The sequence below is a fragment of the Triticum dicoccoides genome, chromosome 7B, assembly GCF_002162155.2.
Source record: "Triticum dicoccoides isolate Atlit2015 ecotype Zavitan chromosome 7B, WEW_v2.0, whole genome shotgun sequence".
Classification (NCBI taxonomy): Eukaryota; Viridiplantae; Streptophyta; class Magnoliopsida; order Poales; family Poaceae; genus Triticum; species Triticum dicoccoides.
In genome coordinates, this window is record NC_041393.1 from 164,117,304 (window position 1) to 164,140,137 (window position 22,834).

The 22,834-nt window shown below is 42.6% G+C and overlaps 1 protein-coding gene across 2 annotated transcripts in view; it reads left to right on the forward strand.

Moving 5' to 3' along the window:
* The first annotated feature begins 9,870 nt into the window (after window positions 1–9,870).
* Window positions 9,871–22,834, forward strand: part of LOC119337804 — a 15,365-nt gene continuing 2,401 nt past the window's right edge. The window contains exons 1-13 of one of the 2 annotated variants that reach the window (XM_037610016.1): window positions 9,871–10,216; window positions 10,351–10,369; window positions 10,532–11,872; window positions 12,812–12,896; window positions 13,119–13,230; window positions 14,365–14,474; window positions 15,241–15,353; window positions 17,187–17,271; window positions 17,493–17,604; window positions 19,925–20,037; window positions 21,369–21,466; window positions 21,603–21,679; window positions 22,387–22,461. In XM_037610016.1, the coding sequence (XP_037465913.1) occupies window positions 10,586–11,872; window positions 12,812–12,896; window positions 13,119–13,230; window positions 14,365–14,474; window positions 15,241–15,353; window positions 17,187–17,271; window positions 17,493–17,604; window positions 19,925–20,037; window positions 21,369–21,466; window positions 21,603–21,679; window positions 22,387–22,461 (2,267 nt within the window). In that variant the 5' untranslated portion in view covers window positions 9,871–10,216; window positions 10,351–10,369; window positions 10,532–10,585. The remainder of the gene's footprint in view (window positions 10,217–10,350; window positions 10,370–10,531; window positions 11,873–12,811; window positions 12,897–13,118; window positions 13,231–14,364; window positions 14,475–15,240; window positions 15,354–17,186; window positions 17,272–17,492; window positions 17,605–19,924; window positions 20,038–21,368; window positions 21,467–21,602; window positions 21,680–22,386; window positions 22,462–22,834) is intronic. The other variant, XM_037610015.1, reaches the window with a different exon arrangement.

Consider the following 22,834-nt stretch of genomic DNA (forward strand, 5'->3'; position numbering starts at 1 on the left):
CGAAACCACCTCAAAGTTATTCTTTCGGATCGATCTATAAAAGAATTCGTACTAGAATAACACCTTAAGATACAAATCAACCAAAACCCTAATGTCACCTAGATACTCCATTGTCACCTCAAGTATCCGTGGGCATGATTATACGATATGCATCACACAATCTCAGATTCATCCAACCAACATAAAAGTACTTCAAAGAGTGCCCCAAAGTTTCTACCGTAGAGTCAAGAACGTGTGCCAACCCCTATGCATAGGTTCCCAATGTCACGAAACCCGCAAGTTGATCACCAAAACATACATCAAGTGGCACATGATATCCCATTGTCACCACAGATAATCACGGCAAGACATACATCAAGTGTTCTCATAAAAGACTCAATCCGGTAAGATAACTTCAAAGGGGAAACTCAATTCATCACAAGAGAGTAGAGGGGGAGAAACATCATAAGATCCAACTACAATAGCAAAGCTCGGGATACATCAAGATCGTGCCATAGAGGAACACGAGAGAGAGAGATCAAACACATAGCTACTTGTACATACCCTCAGCCCCGAGGGTGAACTACTCCCTCCTCGTCATGGATAGCGCCAGGATGATGAAGATGGCCACCGGTGATGGGATCCCCCCTCCGGCAGGGTGCCAGAACGGGCTCCCGAGACGTTTTTGGTGGCTACAGAGGCTTGCGGCGGCGGAACTCCCGATCTATCTTCTGTTCTGGAAGTTTTAGGGTACAAGAGCATATATGGGTGCAGGGGGTACGTCGGTGGAGCTACGGGGGCCCCACGAGGTAGGGGGCACGCCCGGGGGGGTGGGCGCGCCCCCACCCTCGTGGGCAGCCCGTATCTCCCCTTACGTGCACTCCAAGTTCCCTGGGTTGCTTTCCTTCCAAAAATAACTTCTCTAGTTGATTTCGTTCCGTTTTGACTCCATCTGATATTCCTTTTCCTCGAAACACTGAAATAGGCATAAAACAGCAAATCTGGGCTGGGCCTCCGGTTAATAGGTTAGTCCCAAAAATAATATAAAAGTGGATAATAAAGTGGATAATATAAAGTGGTAATTATTTTAAAGCACCTATTCACCCCCCCCCTCTAGGCGACATCCTTGATCTTTCAGACATAGTATGTGGTGAATCCATAGGTGATCATCATCATGCAAGCAATCGATGTCAAGATAGTCTACTAGTGGGACAAGAGAAGTACCATCACCTATGTTACCTTTGGAGCGTCGCTCATGTGTTGTAGGTGTGGTTGCAACTTGATGGTACCATGTGGGGGGTGCATCTTCTTCCACCATGGCCATCAGTTTTTCCCATTGGAGGGGTGGACTCGTCGAGGATAGGCATGTCATCATGTAGGAGACCTAGCACCAAAGAAAACACACTCGGAGTAGATGTTAAGTCGTTAGAAATCATAGTGGCCTCATGTGCCGTCTCAACTACCTCACTCACTAAGTGTTGTGGCTCACCCACTCCCGGTAAGATGCTCTCACTCATATGGTTGGTGGGGTCACTCAAATGGCTCTCAACCTCACGTAGGATGTGTGGCATGCTCTCATGTGTGGGGCTAGTGGTGGTCACACTCATCCTCTCATAGGAAATGCTCTCAATGTCACATATGGTGGAGTCATTCATATCACACATGGTGGGGTGGCTCTCCTCACATGGGAATTGGGGCATCTCATCATATGTGGGTGGCGTAGAGGTAAAGGTGCAAATTTCTCCATGCTCAATTCCTATCGCTGCCTTGGTTGAAGGGATGGTCCCATGCTCAACCTCCTCATCCATAACGCCTGCAAAGATGAATGTTGTAGGATGTGGCAAATCATCACTCTCCTCCGAGACCAAAGAGAGGGTCTCATGTGAAGTGTTATAGCTCGACTCGGAGTAAGAGTCCCATTTGGGCGCCGTGTTCATGTTGTTGAAGAGGTTCGTGCTCGTCGTTGTGGTCTAAGGGGATGGCCCTTGCTCGACCGTCTTGTCGCCGTCTTGTTGTAGGAGGCCCATATGATGTGGCACCTTGTAGCCCGTCTCCATGACCGAAGGGAATTTCCCATGCTCGGTCGTCTTCCTTGAGGGGCTTCCGAAGATAGAAGTGTGGCCCTCTCTCGTAGGTGGTCGCCTTGGTCTTGATGATGTCGAGGTAGGCGTACTCGTGGGAAGTAGGCGAAGATGTTGTACATCCAAAGGCGAAGATGCCTTGAAGTCACTTGGCGAAGATGCCGAAGTTGTTGATGAAGCCGCAATCTTGGGGTCGATGGTGCTATTCTGTAGAGCCCGTGCGCACGGGGGTGCAGGAGGCCATGTGCACGGGGTCCCGCGTGCACGGGGGTTGAGGGCCCGTGTGCACGGGGGTGGCAGAGAAGCCAACTCTCGTCCTAAAGGTCGCTCTTCATGGTTTGTTCGTGGTCTCGGCGGGCATCTCAAAGATGATGGCAGTGTCGCGTGGTACTTGCATCGAGTGGCCGCTCCGAAGGTGTGCGACTGGAGCGTATTCATCGTGAAGATGATGGAGGGGAAGAAGACTTGTAGTTGGCCAACACGTGTCGGATGTCCTCCATGTGCTCGTCCAACTTGTCGTCGAGGTAGTCTCTTTTCCTTGCTTCGGTGTGTCGTATGTCGATGGTGAGTCGCTCGATGTGGTTGAGGACCGAAGATGTTGTGCTTTGCCTATCCATCACAAGACTCGAGTAGAGGTGAGTAGGAAATGAGATAAACAATACCAAGATACCGTTTCCCAAAGTTGGATGTATCCCGTGTCACTCAATGTGGAATGAGAGAATAGTGGAATTGGTTCCGGACTTGTTCACTCACACCTACAAAGTAAAGCTTATCGAGTGGCCTGGTTAGGACAAATGGCACAAATTTCAAGCAAATGTTAGTCCAAGATATTGAAAATGTTGAGTAAGATTCACAAAGTTGCAATGTAAAGCAAATAGATCAAAGCTATGGTGACACACAGAAACACACACACGCATAGATAAATGGGGTCGTGCAACCAAGGAACAAGCTCAAAATGTGGAAGCCACGGAAAATGCTCTTGTTGCACAACTCTAGAGAGACACTAGCTCGATTGCTCAAATGGGCAAGATACACTTTGCGCACCAACCTATGAGAGTAAACGTGTCGTCTTCAATCCCAAGTATGCTATGTATGTATGGTCCAAGTGTATGTACTATGCAAAATGTCTCAATGCTATTTCTATTGCTTACAAGCTCTTTTGTATCTCCTCTTTTGCTTAAAAGCTTTTTGTTCTTTTATATGCTTGATGCTCGAGCCAAGTATGATATGAGACAAGTATGTAAGATATGCACGGGAGAGACTTATGGCACATTGATGATAGCAAGAAGATTGCATGCTAAAACTAGCTATGCGCCGTAAGCATATCACTAAGGTGCACAAATAGTGTGGCTCGACAATTCTCAACTCGCTAGTCTTGATAGGCAAGGTACGCAATAGGCTCGGGGCTATCAGTGCAAAGGCAAGGAATACAATGATGTCGTCGAGGTTACCGTCAATGGTTTGTCATGTGTACATAAGGACGGGTTATGATGGAGTGGTCGTTGTCGATGTCGGGACTAGAGCAATGACGAGTAGCGGTGGTGTCGAAGCCGAACTGTTCCTAAGTAGCTGAAACACCTTAGGAAACCGAAAAAACCGCAAACTCAAAATCTCAAATGTCTAATGTCAAATGATGGTAGCGGACATGCGGTGGTGGTGTCAGAGATGGCAATGCGGAAGTGGTGGTGGTGGTTGATGAAGAAGCAACCGTCCCTAAGTAGTCAAAACACCTTAGGAGACTCAATTCACAGCTCAAACAACCACAAATGCTAAATGGAGCAAAATGGGTTAGGTTGCGGAAGGCTATGGTGGTTTTGTGGATGATATGGTGGAGGTTCTAGGCAAAGATGCCAAAGTGTCAAAAATTTGACGGAGTCAAATGATGTTGGAACCTATCTAGGTGGATGGGGGATGTTAATAGCTACTCAACGAGCTAAAGAACGTCAAAAACAGACTCCGGATGCAAAAGTTAGAGCCAAAACGGTGAAGTGCTCGCGACTGCTATAGGGGGGCCGTGCGCACGGGGTCTAGGGCCCGTGGACACGGGGTCCCGTGTGCATGGTGCATGTACCGAGGACACGGGGTCACCAGAGACTGGGGGGGCGTGCGCACGGGGTTGGGGGCCCGTGGGCACAGGGTGGGCGGAAGTTTCGCGATTTCGCGCCAAAATTGAAGGATTTGGTGGTGGGAATTGTGTGTGGGGGGGAAGCTAGATACACTTGCCAAACATCAAAATCATAGATCAAACACAACAAATCTCACAAGAACCAACAAATTACCAAAAAAAAATTTGGGGCTATTTTTGTGGGGATTTTCGAAATTGGGCAAGAACAAGCAAAATTAGGCTAGAGAACAAGGTGGGGGGCTCCAATTTCGTGAGAAACCTTGGCTCATGATACCATAATGTTGTAGGGTGGAACCCTAGATGGAGATCTTTCATGAATTGGAGGGGGAATCCCCAAGAACAAGAAGAATGCAAGGGAGAAACAAAGAGGAACACTCAAGAACAAGCTCAAATCACACATCCACTAGACTCACATCCAGACAAGATCCACAAAGGTACAAGAACAACAAAAGGAAAGATACATGACAGAGTTCATCTCAAATCCAAAGGAGATGAGGTCTTGATGATCTAGATAGATCCTTCCCATAAGGAGGTCTTGAATCCCTAGGGATCTTCCCCAATGGAGGTCTTGAACTCCAATAGAGCCTTCTCTCTCAAGAGGAATCCCACAAGGGGAGGTACATGAGCTAAGCTATATTCTTAGCTTAGCCTAACTGGAGGAGATGAATGCGTATATATAGTCCTAGGGGATGAAGGGGTAAGTAGAGGCAAAATAGACATTACATGGGCAAAGCTCGCAGCAACATTCAGGGGGCCCGTGTGCATGTGGTAAGTAGAGCCCGTGCGCACGGGGTATCCAGAGACCTGACGCATGACCCCGTGCGCACGGGGTCCATGAGGCCCGTTGACACGGGGGTCCCTTGGGCATGGTACACGCCCGTGCGCACAGGATCTTCAGGACCGCCAGCCTGGGAGGCCCGTGGGCACGGGGTCGGAGGGGCCCGTGCGCACGGGGTCGCTTGGTAGCTACTGCCTTCTTCTTGGCGCCTCCTTCTCCCCTTCTAGGCTTCCCTCTTGGATGGTGTAGATGTTCGCTTCTTCTTGGACTCCTCCTCGATGAATGTGTAGCTCCGCTCACACCTATGTATGCACACACGAGAAGGGTCAAGTAGTGTACCATCCTCAAAAGGTATTAATGGACACGTGTAAAGGAGATGATTCACCTTTTGTATGTATGAAGTAGATGTCGCATGAGTCACTTGCCAAATGGACTCTTGACATGGTGATGTCCATAGGATGCTACACATCACCATAGCTGATGGTGGCCACCGTCTTCGAGCTCACGAAACACCCAGATTTGACAGGGAGCAGCACCTGGATGTCGTTTTTGGCAGCTCTACTCTCATGAAGCTAGCATGGATAGGTAGTTGCCATCACGCACATTTGCTCGTTTTCAGCATCAGGAGGAAGAAGATGATTGGATTTTCTTGGAAGGACTAATCCAGTGAGGATGCTGGACAAGAAAATATGTGGAATATGGATCTCAAAACCGAAGAAAAGCAGGCCACCTTGGTGGCTCTGTGCTCAGAAAAGAGGATTGTTTATTGTTTCACAAAAGTATGATTTTTTGACAGCAACTCATCCGCCTTAGTCTCGTCTTTCGTTGACGACGGAGCACCACGTAGTAGTGTTCGGGGGCGCATCTCTATGAAAATCCATACAAGTATCGGAACCGGCTATAGAGATGGGAAAGAGAAAATCCCGAAATGCATCTATGAAAAAATGACATTTTTTCAGTCAATGAACTAAGACTAGCAGTTCATTTTTATTCTGCAGGGAAACTTTTTTGGATGAAATTCTGAACACTATTCAAAGATATAAGCAACTGCCATTGTCCAAGAATGCACTAATTATCTGAACATCGTTTTGTTTTTTTGTAGCAAGTTATTCTATAAATACTGAACACTATGCAAGGAAATCAGCAGCTGCCACTATTCAGAGAATGAGCTAATTCTCAGAAAATCGTTTTGTTTTTATGTAGCAAGTTATTCTATGAATACTGAACACTATGCAAGGAAATCATCACCTGCCATTGTTCAGAGAATGAGCTAATTCGCTGAAAATTGTTTTGTTTCTCTCTAGCAAATTATTGTATGGATTGGCTAAGAAATTGAGCTCTGAATATTGTTCAAACAACAGAGATAGAGCATAGTCTGTATATACATTGAACATTAAGCTAGAAGAATTCTTAGCTAATCCTTGATGAGACATTGGTGTGCTGAATGATCTCTGTTACCCACCATAATTTATTTATTTTATATGAAATATGCATGCTTGTATGTGTTGTCCCATTTTAGTACTTGCAATGTCATCTTCAATTTTGTCATAAATTAGGATTTTGTTTAGTTATAAATTTTAGGTTCTAATATGGTGCCTGCTACTCCTTTTGACCATTTTTGCAGGTCAGAGTTGAAACAAACCTACAAGACAGAACTCAGCTCTGGATTAGTCCTTCCGGAGCTGAGTTATTTTACACCAGTTTACCCCCTTTTAGCAGCTGCCATTATCCCTGGTACTCCTTTTGACCAGTTGTTAGTTGCCGTTATTTTACATCAGTTTACCCTCTTTTAGCACAAAGGAACAACTCATTTTCTCGCTACTCCTAATTTTTTATTGTGCTAGGAGGAGAGTTGGTTCTCAGACCACAAGAACCACATAACAGCAAGGGTTATATTCAGGTTGAAATATCTCCATAGACAATCTAACATGTACAGGGATGAGTAAGAGATGAAAAACTTCAATTGAAAGCACCACAAAGGTATCTAAGCAATGATAACATCACTTGAAGAACATCCCTTTTATTTCCCTAATTTTTCGTAGGTTAATAACATACAGCGTAAATTTCAATAACTTACAACATAAATATCTTTTTATATGCAGTCTTTCATACTTAAACGACAACACATGCCTTACAAAATACTTCCTTGTTTCGTCCACTATTCTTCGTGCTAGTATCAGGTTCGGTAACATACACACAAGTAAAAATGCTCATTGTTTTTCTCCGTGCCCACCATGCAAAAAAAACAAATGTGCCCCAACAAGATAATTGCCTCCTTTGCTTTCCCATAGCATCCTATGCGCGTTGTAGCTCTTTGGTCCAGCCCACAGCACCGCGTTATGTCGCTTGTTTTTGGAGGACAGTTAAAGGGAATTAGTTCCTTCTGCTTCTATATAAGAAAATATGATAGCCATAATAAATCCTATAAGATTAATACTGCAAGTCCATAAAATTTAAGCATTCCTGGGTTCTTTTGGAGACATTGTGGCTTTCGATGGCCTGGCAGCTTGCACTTGGAACACGTGACACGGACGCCGAGACAAGCACGTGACATCACTACCATCCTGTCTAGACGAGCACGTGACACCACTGCCACCCTGTCTATATTAGGGTAACGCGAGTCCACGCGAACGTCGTCGTGGTAGCAACAACGGACGCCGAGACGAGCACGTGACACCACCGCCTCGAGGTGGACGTCATCGAGCACGTCACGCCAAATTCACACAAAAAATGTTCGTGTTTTAAAAAATTGACGGAAATTTCATAAAATGTTCTTGTTTTCCATTTTTTTTCACAAATTCAAAAGTTGTTCATTTCTATAAATATGTTCTTGCTTTTCTTATTAATTTTTTAAAACTTGTTCGTAGTAGATCAATTTAATGTCGATTCAACCGAAAAGCAATGGATCAATTTACTTCAATACGCTATTTTTTGTTAACAAAATTATGTTCCTGGATAGTAATTATCGAAAGGGAATAGAGGGATAGGCTAATTTTTGTGTGTGTAAAAGTAGCAATTCGTTTTAGTTTTTTTAGGCAAAGCAATTCGTTTTCGTTTCCGTTTTTTTGGTTGAAAGTGCTAGTTCATTTCAATTAAAAGTGAGATTTCCCACCCATTACTGTCCCTGAAAAACCGCTGGCCCAGAAAAGGAATGGGCGGAATAGGTAATACAGGCCCAAAAGAAAAAAAAACGAAGAAAGGGAATAGAGCCTAGGTGCGGTATTGGGCCAAGGCTGGGCCAAACTCACGAAAGTGGAGCGCTCAAGGCCGGGATCGATCGCGAAGAGGAAGAGAACGAGGGGAGCTGATCGCTAACTTTGTAGTTTGCTGTCGAGATAAATACACTTATGGTCATTGAAGTTAAGGTCAAAGCACAGTACGGTCACTAAAATTCAGAATACGTTCAATACGGTCATTGAATATGAGATACGATGATTATACGGTCACTGACTCACCGTATAACATCGTATTTTGTCTGGTTGACCGGTCAAATAGTCTACTTGCCACTTAGGACAGCACTGTGTTGCGTCCATACTTCTATGGGTCTCACGTGTCAGTGAGTATAAAAAGCAAAATGAAGAAAAATGATTTAATTCGTGGGGTGCAGAGTCGAACTTGAGACCTAACGATCGTAAACATCGCGCCGCTAACCACCGCGGCGTCGTAATTTTGTGTGAGTAAGTCGAGGACCGCCATTTAAAACTAAACATAAGGTACCATGTTTTGACACTATCTTAATCTGTTTTTTTTTGTTCCGACATGTTCTCTCTGTGTAAGTTTTCTTTTGTTGACAACACATGCGAGCATGTTTTTTTTTCCTTTGTTTGGTTTTGCCGTGTGTGCACGTGCGTACATGTTAATGTGTGTTATCTGTGATTTTTCTCTCTCGTTTTCTGCTGTGAGCATGTAATGTGTGCATGCGTGCTGCGTGCGACCAGGACGTGATGTTCCGTGGAGACGAGAATCAGTTGCGTAGTTGAGGTGGGCCACCTCTTGTTGGCGATAGACCTCCTCCCGCGCCATGCTCGACAAGCCGGACAACTTTGTCGTGTCGACTGATGCCATAACGCGCCTCGCCGTGGTCAAGCCCTTCATCGCTCTCGACACACTCAAGTTTTTCTTTTGCTCGCTGTGGCCGACGTTCTCTGCCTGACATGCTCGGCGTCGATGTGCTCCTGCATGTAGTCTCACTCGCGCAGGGGTCACTCTTGATCACCTCCCAATCAACCCCTCGAAGAACCTCATCGCCTTGCCACCATGGCCCTAGCTCCCGCCATGCTTCTTGTGCCTCATGCGTTGGTTGTCTAGTCTTCTCTCCACCCGAGTCCAAGAACCTCTCGTCGTCCACTGTCGTGTGCATTCCACTGAAGCTCTAAGGCCAAGACCGCGAGTGCCTTCTGGAGCAATGCCGACAAAAAGGTGCTGCAACAGATGGCGTAGGGCGCTATAGGATGACGAACCGGACGTCGGCGCACACCTCCATGCACATTGTGCGTCGCATCAGCCTTCTCGAGCAATGCCGAGCGGTTGTGCGGTGCGTTGTGTACGTGCGTGATGTGCATGCTGTCCTTGCGTGTGTGTGCATGCATTGCTGTTTATATTAAAAAAGAATGGTCTACATGCAACCATCATTGGTCTGAGTTGTTAGCCATGTTGTTACTAACCGAGGGATCTCGGGTTCGAATCTCTTCTCTCGACCGTAGTTCTTATTCTTTTATTTATTTATTTCACCAACTGACAAGTGGGTCCCGCCGAACAGAGAGAGCATGTAACGATGACCAGGACTATTTGACCGGTCAACAGTGCCATACGCAGGGGCGGATCTGGGCCCAGGGCCCAGGCCCGGGGCGTGGGAATTCTTTTTAGTTATTACCTATGGGCGGGCTTAGCCCAACAACATCCAGCCATCCACCGGGCGCGCATCAGCACCGAGCCACCGCTCGCCGCATCGCCCTGCACACCGCTCGCCGCCTCGCCCCAGACCTAGATCGACGCAGGCAGCCGCCGCCGCCGCCCGCCCGTGATTCCCCTCCGCTCCGGCGCTCCCCTGCTAGCCTACTCCGCCGTTCCCCACCTGCAGACCTGCTCGCCTGCTCCGCGGTCCGCACCTCCGCCTGCTCCTCCGCCCGCCCGCGCCCTCCGCCGCTCGGCGGCTGGTCCCCTGCTGCTCAGGCCTCCGGTGCTCGCCGGCTCGCCGCCCCGGCTGGTCCCAGCCAGCCCTCCCACCGTCCCACGACTAAACGCAGTACACAGGTACCGTTATCAACATAACCCCAAATTTCCCAATTTCTGACTCAAACCTTATAATGAATGATTCATTTCCTGTTGTTCCGTTATATGATTGATACTAATGCAGGGACTGATAGAATGCATTCTTTTTCTTGTAGAATTGGCATGTACTGCTAGGTAGGCTTCTCTTATGCAAAACTGAGACTTAATTTTTTTTTGACCTGAAACTGAGACTTAATTGAGAATTGTAGTGTCTTTGTAAGACCATATTGATTTATATCACGTGCTATTGGCAAATTAATTAGAACGTTTACATGTCATACTTGTCAATTTTTTTAGGTGGACCACCCTGTTTTAAATTCCTAGATCCGCCACTGGCCCCTTGCTGTACATATGGACGGAGAGCGTGTGGAACGGGGAAGCCGCCACCCTAAGAAGAAGGGGAAGCATCGTCATGAAGAGGGGAAGGCAAAGGATAAGTCGAAGCGTCACAGAGACAAAGAGGCAACTGGCACTGATGTGGCTTCAGATATCCGAGAAAACGGCAAGGAAGAGGCTGTGATAGGCATCGCGGAGGAGGGGGAAGGCCGCAAGAGCAAGAAAGGGAAGGGCCGCCATGAGGAGAAGAACAAGGTGAATGTTTCAGTCGTTTCCGGCAGCATAGAGAACGGTGCTGGTGAGGAGCAGGCCAAGAAGTCGGGCTCAATGGCAATGAAGCCTTGTTCGGAGGGTGCCACGGACAAAGTCAATGTGAAGAAAGACAAGAAGAAAAAGGATAAAAAGAAAGAGAAAGAAGCTGAGGCGACCGAGCAGAAGCAGAGTTTTGATACTACTGTTGGTAAGGAGCAAGCTGAACCTTCTAGCTTGATGGCGGTAAAGCCCCGTGTGGACTTTGCCGAGGGTGATACGAGCAAAGACAATGTGAAGAAAGACAAGAAGAAAAAGAAGGAGGAGAAGAAGGAAGAGAAAGAAGCTGAGACGACTGGGCAGAAGCAGACATTTGACACTACTGTTGAAAATTCAGGGGCAGAGCCTACAGAGAGAGACACGGTTGACGGAAAACAGTCTAGCAAGTCAAAGAAGAGCAAACGTAAGCATAATGATGGTGCACCTGCCGTAGAGGTTTCTGCTGGCGATCAAATCGTGACAAGGGAAGATAAGAAGAGAAGGAAGGAACCAGTTGTGCTGGAAGCGAGCAACCAAACCCAAAACACAAATGAAGGTGAGAATAGAGAGATTAAGAAGAGAGGAAAGGAAAGCAGTAAAGCCAGTCCAGACTTTAGTGAGAATGCATCTGCTGGGGGAGTGGAAGCTGGTTTAGGTGTTAATAATGATAAGAAGAAAAAGAAGAGCAAGGGGATTGGAGGAGGAAAAAAAAAGAAAGAAAAGGCAGCTCGGTCAACAAAGGGTAAGCGGGTGAGTTCTGCTGATTCCGTGGAGATGTTTAGAACCGAAGGTGGTGATGGTGATGGGATTGGAGGAAGAAAAAAGAAAGAAAAGGCAGCTCCATCAAAGAAGAAAGGCAAGCGAGTGAGCTTTGCTGATTCTGCGGAGGTGTTTAGCATCGAAGGTGGTAATAATGAAGAGGATGTCAGCAGTGATGAATCTAAACGTGTGCATGGTCGGTTTACCCCAGAGGAAGACGCCACCCTCATGGAAGCTATGAGGGGTTACGCAGAGGTTGCATCTCTTGCTTTAAATTTTGCATTCATGTGAAAATGAGCAGACCTAAACCGAATGGAAGCTATGCCCATGGCATGTTTTTGTGAGAAAGGGCTGATTCTATTTTATAATGTAGATGGATGCTTTTTCTTTAACTTAAAATGATTGATTGCAACCATATGTTATTTTAATTTGATCCAACCTATACATGGAACTATTGTCATTTGTTTTAAATCACAGCATATCGATAGAACATGAACTTATTACAGTTACTTACTACTTATAGGTGCATGTGTTATGTATGGGTTTGTATAAAGCACTCCAGCTGATCATTTAATATGGAAGTTTATTGTATCGAATCGAAGTGTTCTATGACGAACGGAAGTATGCTTGTCCTGTAAATAAAATGTTCATTCCCTTAGGTGGGAACTGGCTGGGAGAGTTATCAGGAAGTTCCTTATGGTGGTTGGAATTTACAAATAATTGAATATATATATTTTCTGCATTACTATATTTTCTCCATTGTTTTTTAACTTATGTACTTATTTTCTGCATTGTCTTTACTGTTAAGAAGTATTTTCCAATGTGATTTAGTTGAACTTCATCTTGCTGTGAATTTGTAGTTTGAGTTTTAATATCAAGAAAATAATTAAATGCATGAATATAAATCCTCAAGTATATCTTGAATACTAATTTTGCTCTAATGTATGCTAAATTAGCATCTACAATGGTCTCATTTTGAAGTTAAATTATTTTGGATTTTGCGCATATTGACTAATATTCTATTTTGCTTTCTGCCTACCCTTCCTTTATCCATCAATGTTATATTGTTTTCTTTTGTGTGCTCGAGTTTTATGTGTCGACTTTACTTTTTCTCTTTACCAGTAAATTCACTTGTGATTGCAAATGCCATGCCCAACATATTTGAGAGAGTTCTCGTTGTGTTTCTTATTTTAGATGAAGCAACTGGGGGAGAAAGGTTTAGAGATGATTGGGTCTTGTTGTAAATACCCAGAGCTCAAGGGTTGTTGGGATGATATAGGTAATCCAAAATAAAATAAAATCTGGAGCTATGTTCTTCAACGTTTCCTCCTCATGCTCTTCGTGTGTTAATGTCAGTTAAGCATGTAACCTTTATGAAAAAGTCTTTATTAAGACCCACCATCTCACGTTGAATTTCCAAGCAATCAACATTCCATCCCTTTTTCTTACCTGGATTGCAGACAACTTATAATATTTAATTGCTGATGCACATTCTTTGCAGCGAAATCGTTACCCCATAGACCTTACTTGGCGATATACAGGCGAGCACATACATTACTCTATAGGAGCACCGGATGTAAATGGACACATGAAGAAAAAGAGCAGATTCAGCAGTACGCAAATTCCTTTTGCTGAGACAAAATTATATCTGCACGACCATATTTACTCAATTGTCTTTAGTATTAAGACGTAATCGTATTGTTATCTAATGTGATTAAGTTGAACTTCATGTTTGCTGCTACTTTGTAGTATGTGTTACAAATCTTTACTCCTATTGAAGATGTCAATTGGTGACAGTGTCATGTTCGCCTCTTTCTCCCTTCCTGATGTTTATACCTTTTCTTGGTGGTTATGTGTGTCACCATAGTTTGATAAAACAACATCAACCTGCATGTGCCACTAATGTATATTAGCAAATGCCTTTAGGTAGTCTAATTTTTTTATCCCAATGTAACTTGTTACTCTGTTTGATACTTTTTGCAAGTCCTCCTTGTGATCTCATAGCAGAGCTACCTGAGACATGGTTCGTTGGGTTCATGGTAGAAAATAAGGTTCTCCCATCAGACAGTTCACAAACTGAATTCCAGTGCATGGACTTTGACTTCCATGCATTAATTTTGCTTTGCAGCTAATAAATTAGATTATGTAGGGGTAAAAATTGAAAAGTTAGGTAGGTGCTTGTTGGGCGGGCCTGGCTCCGTCGCTTGAAGTAGATGGAGTAACTAATGCAAAATTTCCATGTCACCGGTTATCAACTACCTCATGGGCTTCTTGTCGCTGCTACCACTGTCCCAATCTGTTTACTTTGACTCAACCTAGCAGCCCCACTTCCTTCAAATGGCAGAGGAAGGGGGATGAGGATATGCTTGGTTGACAGGGAAAACAGTGGTCTGATCTGATCTGTCTGACATTGGAGCAAAATCTGATGGTGACAAAGGTTAGTTGCATTGGTGAGGATGGTGACTGGTGTAAACCTTTCACGGCGTCATCACCATCAGAATGCATCACTGTTATCAATTAAGCATATGGGATTGGCAGTCCCCATGAATCATACTGTGCACCAACCAATGCCAGATCATTAGCCAATCATGAATGAGATTGTGCGGTTGATTACTGTTTGCCCTGCCGTGATTGTGATACCATGATTTAGATTGAAGCACTTTCTTGATATTCGTATTGAAAAATGTTTTGATATGTCCTGTTGTTGCTTCACATGATTAAGATTAGATCATTGCATTATGACGCAGGTTTGTCGAGAAAAATGGCACAGATTGGAAAACACTGGCACAGGAACTTGGAAAGAGTGAGATCCATGTAAAACATGCTTGGAGAAGAATAAAACCTAAGAAGAAAAAAGGTGCCCGTTGCTCCTAAAGTTCTATCATATTTTAGCTAATACATTTGTCGGAACTGTAATATTTCAGCACTACTTTAACATGTATGTTCATTTTAGGATGTTTTTATTCTTCGGGCATAGTTTTTCTCGCATCATTTTGTCACAACTCAGGCAAATTTGTCATGTTAATGGTAGTAGTTTAACCCTGCTCTGCATTCTACTCCCTCCATCCCAAAATGTAAGACCATTTTTAACATTATGATAGTGTCAAAAATGATCTTATATTTTGGGACGGTGGGAGTAGTTAAATATTTGGTGCAGGTATGTCATGTGCAACAACAACAAACCTCACATATTGGTTTGCTCCAATATTGAAATTACTGACAAAAAAAGAGTTGAAACAACACCATTTTGAGTTGGGGGCTAATACCATCACAAAGTGTGTTTGTAGATGATTATTTATCCAGTTTTGAGTTGTTGACTATCAGTTAAATGCAAAGTTTGGTCATGAGATAAGCAAGGGATGATTGTATTCTTGGTAATGGAGCTTCCCTATGGAAACAATATGTCCTACCCAGTGAATGCATTATCTTTTTTTGGGGGTGAAAGTGAATACATAATCATCATGTGATAAAAATTATGCATCCTACCAAATTAATGCAGCATCATCATGTGATAAAATTTATGCATCCTACCCAGTTAATGCAGTATCATCATGTGATACAATTTAGATCTTCTTGCTAACCTTTTCTATTCCGTGTGCATCCTTTGACTGGTTATTTTTTAGGTGCTGATGATGAAGAGGATGTCAGCGGTAGTGAATCTGAACTTGTACATGGACATCGGTTTACCGCAGAGGAAGATGCCATCCTCATGGAAGCTATGAGGGATTACGCAGAGGTTGCATCTCTTGCTTTATATTTTTTGCATTCATGTGACAGTGAGCAAACCCAAACTGAATGGAAGCTATGCCCCTAGCCTGGGGGTTTGAGGAAAGGATGATTGAACTTTATAATTTAGATGGATACTTTTCTTTAACATAAAATGATTGATGACAACCATATGTTATTTCAACTTGATCCCATCTACATGTGGAACTACTATCAAACGTGTTTTAAATCACAGCATATCGATGAAACATAAACTTGTTATTTACAGTTATTACTTATAGGTGCATGTGTTATGGGTTTGTATAATGCACTCCAGCTGAGCATTTAATATGAAGTTTTTTTATCGAGTTGAAGTATCGTATGACCGAACTGATTTATGCTTGTCCTGTACAAATGAAATTTTCGTTCCCTTAGTTTGAGAAGTTACCAGAAAGTTCCCTACGGTGGTTGGACTTTACAAATATAGTTGAATACATATTATTTTTTTGCATTACCATATTTTCTCCATCGTTTTTTAAATATATTTACTTATTTTCTCCACCGTCTTTAATCTTTACTGTTAAGAAGTAATCATGTTAATTTTCCAGTGTGATTTAGTTGACTTTCTTCCTGCTGTGAATTAGTAGTTTGAGTTTTAATATCAAGAAAAATATAAATGAATGAATAGAGATCCTCGAGTATATCATGAATACTCATTTTGTGCGAATGGATGCCGACTTACATCTAGAACTTTCTCATTTTGAAGTTAAATCATTCGGAAAATTTATGCTACATATGTAGGGAAAAGTGCTCTCCCATGCGATGGCATCGCAATGGGGTTTTCCTCTAATAGATAGATGGAGAGAGAGAGAGAGAGAGGGAGAGGGAGAGGGAGAGGGAGAGGGAGTCTCCCGCCTCATGCTGACATCATCACATTAACTGCCAAATGATTTATTTCACATACCGTTCATCCGATTGATGATCCGTATTCGCCGGCGAGTTCGTCTTCACGAGGGCAATTTTTTAGCAGTGTATAGTTACCAGGCAATAATTTTGTATGTTTTTAGACATCCACAATGTTATGCAGAGCTAGAGAGTTACTATTCAAGTGTTAACAATAAGTATGAACTGGTATGAACCCGCACAAGTACCATGAAGCAAGTCTTCTCGTGGCGTACAATGACGTTCAACAACATCGCAACCAAGTTAATTTAATCTGGCAACTAAGTGGCCAATAACCTGGCAAGTAAGTAGCACCAACCTGGGACGCTGTACTACTCTTCTTTTCAATGAAATGAAACACAAAATCTTTTTGCGTTTTCTCAAAAAAAAGAGAAAGTAACACCAACCTGGCAAGTACGGATGAAAAAAGAAGTTGTCAAAATGAAAAGTGGATCGTCAATCGGGTTAACGGTTTGAGGGATAAAACTTCTTCAAAATTGGAACTTGAAGAAATCTTTGCTGATATCAGCTTATGTGTTATTTTTACATGCATGCAAGAGATAGATGAGGCTGATGCCCCGCATGGGAAGGACTTCTTCAAATTTGAATGTGAAGAAATCTTTGATGCTGTCAGGCTTATGTGTTATTGTTACATGCATGCCAGAGACAGACGAGGGTGATGCCCTGCATGGGAAGGCAACCATGCGGCACTGCTCTTAGTTCAGTCCTAAATTATTTTGGATTTTGCGCATATTGTCATACTAATATTCTATTTTGCCTTCTGCCTTCCCTTCCTTTATTCATTAATGTTAATTTTTGTGTGTGTGCTTGAGTTTTATGTGTTGATTTTACCTTTTTATTTACCACTAAAATGCCATGCCCAACATATTTGAGACAGTTCTTGTTGTATTTCTTATTTTAGCTGAAACAACTGGGAGAGAAAGGCTTAGAGATGATTGGCTCTTGTAGTAAATACCCAGAGCTCAAGGGTTGTTGGGATGATATAGGTAAGCCAAAAACCTGGAGCTAAGTTCTTGAACATTTTCTCCTCATGTTAAGCCTGTCTTTGTGTGATAGTGTGAGTTAAGCATGTAACCTGTATGAAAAAGTATTTCTTGCGACTTACCATATCACGTTGAATTTCCAAGTAATCATCATTTCATCTATTTTTCTAACCCGTATAGAAGACAACTTACAATATTTAATTGCTGATGCACATTCTTTGCAGCGAAATCGTTACCCCATAGACCTCACGAGGCCATATACCATCGAGCGCGTATATTACTCTATAGGGGTGCTGAACGTAAATGGACAGATGACGAAAAAGAGAAGATTCGGCGGTACATAAATTCCTTTTCCCGAGACAAAATTATATTTGTTTGCATGACCATATTTACTCAATTATTTTACTATTAAGAAGTATTATAGTATCATATTATTGTTATCTAATGTGATTAAGTTGAACTTCATGTTTGCTGCTACTTTGTGGCATGTTTACAAATCTCTACTCCTATTGAAGATGTCCATGGTGATGGTGGTCCAATCACCTCCTTCTCCCTTCCTGATGTTTATGTGAGAAAATACGCAACATCCATTTCCATGAGGCCTTGATATATATATATATATATATGTATATATATATATATATATATATATATATATATATATATATATATATATATATAGGGAAAATGCATCCTACTACCGGGTGTAGTTACACCTATTTCTCATATACTACCCTGTGGTAGTATATATACTAATTTATCATTTTTAGTATGTTCATATACTATATCTAAGATACTCCAAAGCGAGTTATGTGAAAAAATTGCATGTGAGCTTATGTTTTTATCATATTTGTGAAATACGTACATATTTGTATGTAAAAAAGAGTATGCTCAAAATCTAATACATACTACCTAAAAAGTAGTATATATACTATCAAAATATGTTTATATACTACATACTACACGTAGATATACTCCAATATGATAGATACTACCTAAAACGTATTAAACAAAAGTGGGAGTAACTACACCCGGTAGTAGGAAAAATTTGTCCTATATATATATTGTTGTTGTTGTTGTATATATATATATATATATATATATACAGAAACCCCCCTATACAATGGGGGGTATTACATTACATGATATATATAAATCTACCCCCTCCCTCTTTTAAACTCATGTTGAATCAACAACACTGAGTTCGGAGAGATGGAAGCTGTGCCGTGCTTTAGTCTGGGTCTTGGTGAAGATATCCGCTAAGTACAACTCGGAAGGCACATACTCTAGAGCAATCATCTGATCCTGCACACGGGAGCGTAGGAAGGAAGCATCAACACCAATATGCTTCACAGGGTCACGACCAATACTGATAGCAGTCATAGCACTTGTACCATTGGACAAAAGAAGAGTCAGTGTAGTGACAAACACCAAAATCTTGAAGCAACCACCGTAGCCAAGTCACTTCTGCTAAAAAAAGAGCCATACCTTGTGACTTAGCCTCTGCACTCGAACGGGAAACTGCAATCTGTTTCTTTGTCTTCCAGGCAATGAAAGAACCACCAAGAAAAACATAGGAAGCAGAAAGCGGTCGATGATCCGAAGGATCGCTAGCCCAAGTAGTATTCAAATAGTCCTAAAGTTATAACAAACTGGATCGTGGAAAGAAAAGATGATGCGAGAGAGTCACACGAAGATATCGTAGAACTCGAAGTAGGTGACTGTAGTGAACCGACTCAGGATAAGAATTAGATGGGAGATATCCGGATGAGTGACGGTTTGGTAGACAATACTCCCAACAAGGTGACAATAGCGCGTCGGATCAGAAAGAAGCTCACCTCACCATCAGAAGCCCGGAGGTGGACGTTGAGCTCCAACAATGTGCTCATCAGCAAGAGCAGTTCAAGCAAGAAGATGTTGAATGTACTTCCATTGGGATTCCAAGAAGCCATTGGAGGTAGAAGAAACCTCAATCGTAAGGAAGTAGCATAGAGGACCAAGATCAGACATAAGAAACTGCTCACTAAGACGAGCCTTCACAAAGGCGATGCACTCAGAGTCATCATCGATGATTATATGTCGTCGATATATAGAAGAAGAGCCCGACCACAAGACGAAAGGTGGGCAAAGAGAGCGGGATCATGAGCACTCGGCGAAAAACCACTAACAGTGACCACTAAGGCTAAAACCCTTGAATCAGGCTGGAGGGGCTTGCTTAAGGTCATGAAGAGAGAGATGAAGACGACATAGCATGTTGTCAGGCATAATACCCATGCGGTGGCTGCATGTAGACCTCCTCATGCAACTCACCATTAAGGCATTATTGACAACACGCTAAGAGATTTCTGTAAAACCTGCCGTATCAAGAATGTGCTCCTGTCACTGATTAAGCATATGGGATTGCCACTTGTTATGAATCATACTGCACACTAGCCCCTGTGAGATCACTGGCGAATCATGAATGTAATTGTGTGGTGGAGCTGTTTGCGCTGCCGCGATTGTGTTACTATGATTTAAATTGCGTTGTAACTTGTGAAGCGATTAATATCTCTTTTATACGTAGCATACTTTCTTGATATTTGTTATTGAGAGATGCTTTGATTTGTCCTGTTGTTGCTTCACATAATTAAGATCAGATCACTGCATTATTGCGCAGGTTTGTCGAAATCAATGGAACGGATTGGAAGACATTGGCTCGGGAACTTGGAAAGAGTGAGATCCACGTAAAAGATACTTGGAGAAGAATGAAACCTAAGAACTTGAAAAAAGGTGCCTGTTGCTCCTGAAGTTTTATCATATTTTGGCTAAATTATTATCTGTCGGAGCTGTAATATTTCAGCGCAACTTCAACATGCAAATGCTTATTTACGCCATTTTTATTCTCCGAGCATTAGTTTTCTGACATCATTTTGTCACAACTCAGGCATGTTTGTCATGTTAGCGATAGTAGTTTAATCCATCTTTGCATACTAGTGTTAATATTTGGTGCAGGTATGGCTCGTGCACATATTGGTTTGTACTAATAAAAAGTTGAAACAACACCATTGTTGAGTTGGGGGCTAATACAGTATGCTATCACAGTGTGTTTGTAGCATTGTTTTTAAAGCGTTGCTTAGGAGTCGCCTAAGCGCTGAGGCGCCCCAGGATGGTAAGGCATCCGTCCTGCCTTAGACATGAAACGTACGATTGCTTCAGTGAAGGGTCCACTGCTGTCAGAGGTATCTGCTACCGCCTGTTCCTCGCTGCATCATCCTTGTCGCTGCTTCTGGGGCTTGGAGACGACGGCCCCACCATCCCCCAACACTCCAGCGAGCATCCCTTCATTTGCCTGCTTCCACCATCGCCTTCCCTTGCCCGATCTACTCTGCTGTTGAGGAAGAAGGGATGCTGCAGTGAGGGAGAATCAGAGAAGGCCAGGGTCATGATCAGAAGGGAGGAGTTTTAGGTTGTGGTGAGGGAAAGAGAGCAGGTGTATGGTGGCTGTGGTGAGGGAGGAGGTAGTGAGGATTGTGGAATTAGGTCATGGCAGGAGTATATAGCTACTAGATGGGCTTTTGGGCCACATGGAAGTGCATAGGTCATGGCCGATCTCTCAGTCTTTCTTATGTTTCCTTGCAATATACGTGCTAAACTGCTTGATTGTTCTGTTCCTTCTATGTCTAAGGCGTTGCCTTGCCTCACTTACATGCTTCAAAGGTAAGGCGGGGGTTAGGCGCCTCGCCTTGCCTTACCGCCTTAGGAACAATGGTTTATAGATGATTATTTATCCCGTTTTAAGTTGTTGACTATCGGTTAAATGCAAAGTTCATCCATGGGATAAGTAGGGAGGATTGTACTGAACAAAATTCTGGGTATAGATTGAATGATCAAATTAGTAAAATTGAATGTCCTATACAGTGAATGCATTATCTCATCATTTGGTAAAATTGAATGTAGTATCATCATGTGATAAAACTTATGCATCCTAACCAGTTAATGCAGTATCATCACATGGTAAAAAATATGTATCCTACCCAGTTAATGCCGTATGTGATAAAATTTAGACCTTCTTGCTAACCTTTTCAGTTCTGTGTGCATTCTTTGACTGGTATTTTTTTCAGGACGTTGGACTCAGGATGAACACCAGAACTTGTTTGATTTGGTGAACCTTGACTTGCGTCTGAAAGCCCATCAAATAAAAAATCCTGATCATCGGATGGTTTGTAATTTACCAATGTTGTTGATATTGTGTATTTTGGTCCAGCTTTCCTGATTTGAACTGTGCTCACAGCTGTTCATATTGTTGAATCACATGATTGAACCTAATGAGGTGGCTTACTTATCATCTGTAACAGCTAAGAGATAACATTTCCTGGGAGGCCATCAGTGATAAATTGACCACCCGTAATCACAAGAATTGTTGCCTCAAGTGGTTAGTATTTCTGTTTGCTACCCATACATGTATAACTTTGTTTTCTCATTGAATTTGTACTAAATGCTATGTACATTGCAATCTTTAATGCATGTTCTTTTTTCCCATCTTCTCCTATTTATTGTTTCTATATCTGAATTGCTTTTGACATTTTCAGAGATAAAGTGCAGTGGTGGTTATTGAATTCCATCAGATTGATTTAAGTGCTTAACCGAGCATGCTTGAGTTTACTGGCTTGGAAAAGCTTATCATTAGCTTTTAGATTTTTGGGGTAACGCGATAGTGTGGGCTTGATTGAATAAACTAGTTCTAATCCTTCGTCCATACAACTAAAAAGTGTACTTTGTATTGCATCAGATCCGTTTATCTGAATTTATCCAACTTAGTAGACCTTGCAACTGGTTGGTTGTTAGCCATTCCACAAATACAAATTTTCTTGGAATTACAATAATTAGAGATGAAGAATCTTAGTTTGCTTAACCGGGCATGCTTGTATTTACAGAATTGAAATCTGTGTATTATTAGCTTTTCTACGTATGGGGATTGGGGTAATGCGATAATGTGGGCTTCATTGAATTTAACTAGTTTTAACACATCCTTCATACACCTAAATCTTGTGCTTCTATATGCGTATATGTATCTTCAGACTGGGTTACACGCAAGTTATGTAACGGCAGCATGACCATTAATTCATGATGCTCTTTCAGGTACGAAACATTAGCATCTCCGATGGTCAAGGAAGGAATCTGGTCTGATGTTGATGATTATCTACTGGTGGAAGCGTAAGATTCTACAGACTATTATAATGATTGCTTTTTTGCCATTAAAACACTGCACATTGTTTTGCAACAGAGTAAAAAAGAAATGTTTCTAAAGGTAGGGTTTAGCCTGCCTACGAAGATATTTTTTCAGCAATTCCTGAAGGTATTGACATGTGGTTGATGCCAATATTGCTGTGGGTGTGCATAGTACCATGAAGGCATGAACTTTAGCAGTAGGAATTTCAGTGATGAGGAAGGATGGAAACCAGGAATTTTTTCATTTTTGGTCATGTTGTCTGTTGCTTTTTACCTGGTCTTGTTGTCTATGGTGCTGTTGTTCAGGGTCACAACTCATGATGTAATGAGGAGGGATGTAGATCAGGCATTCTTACAT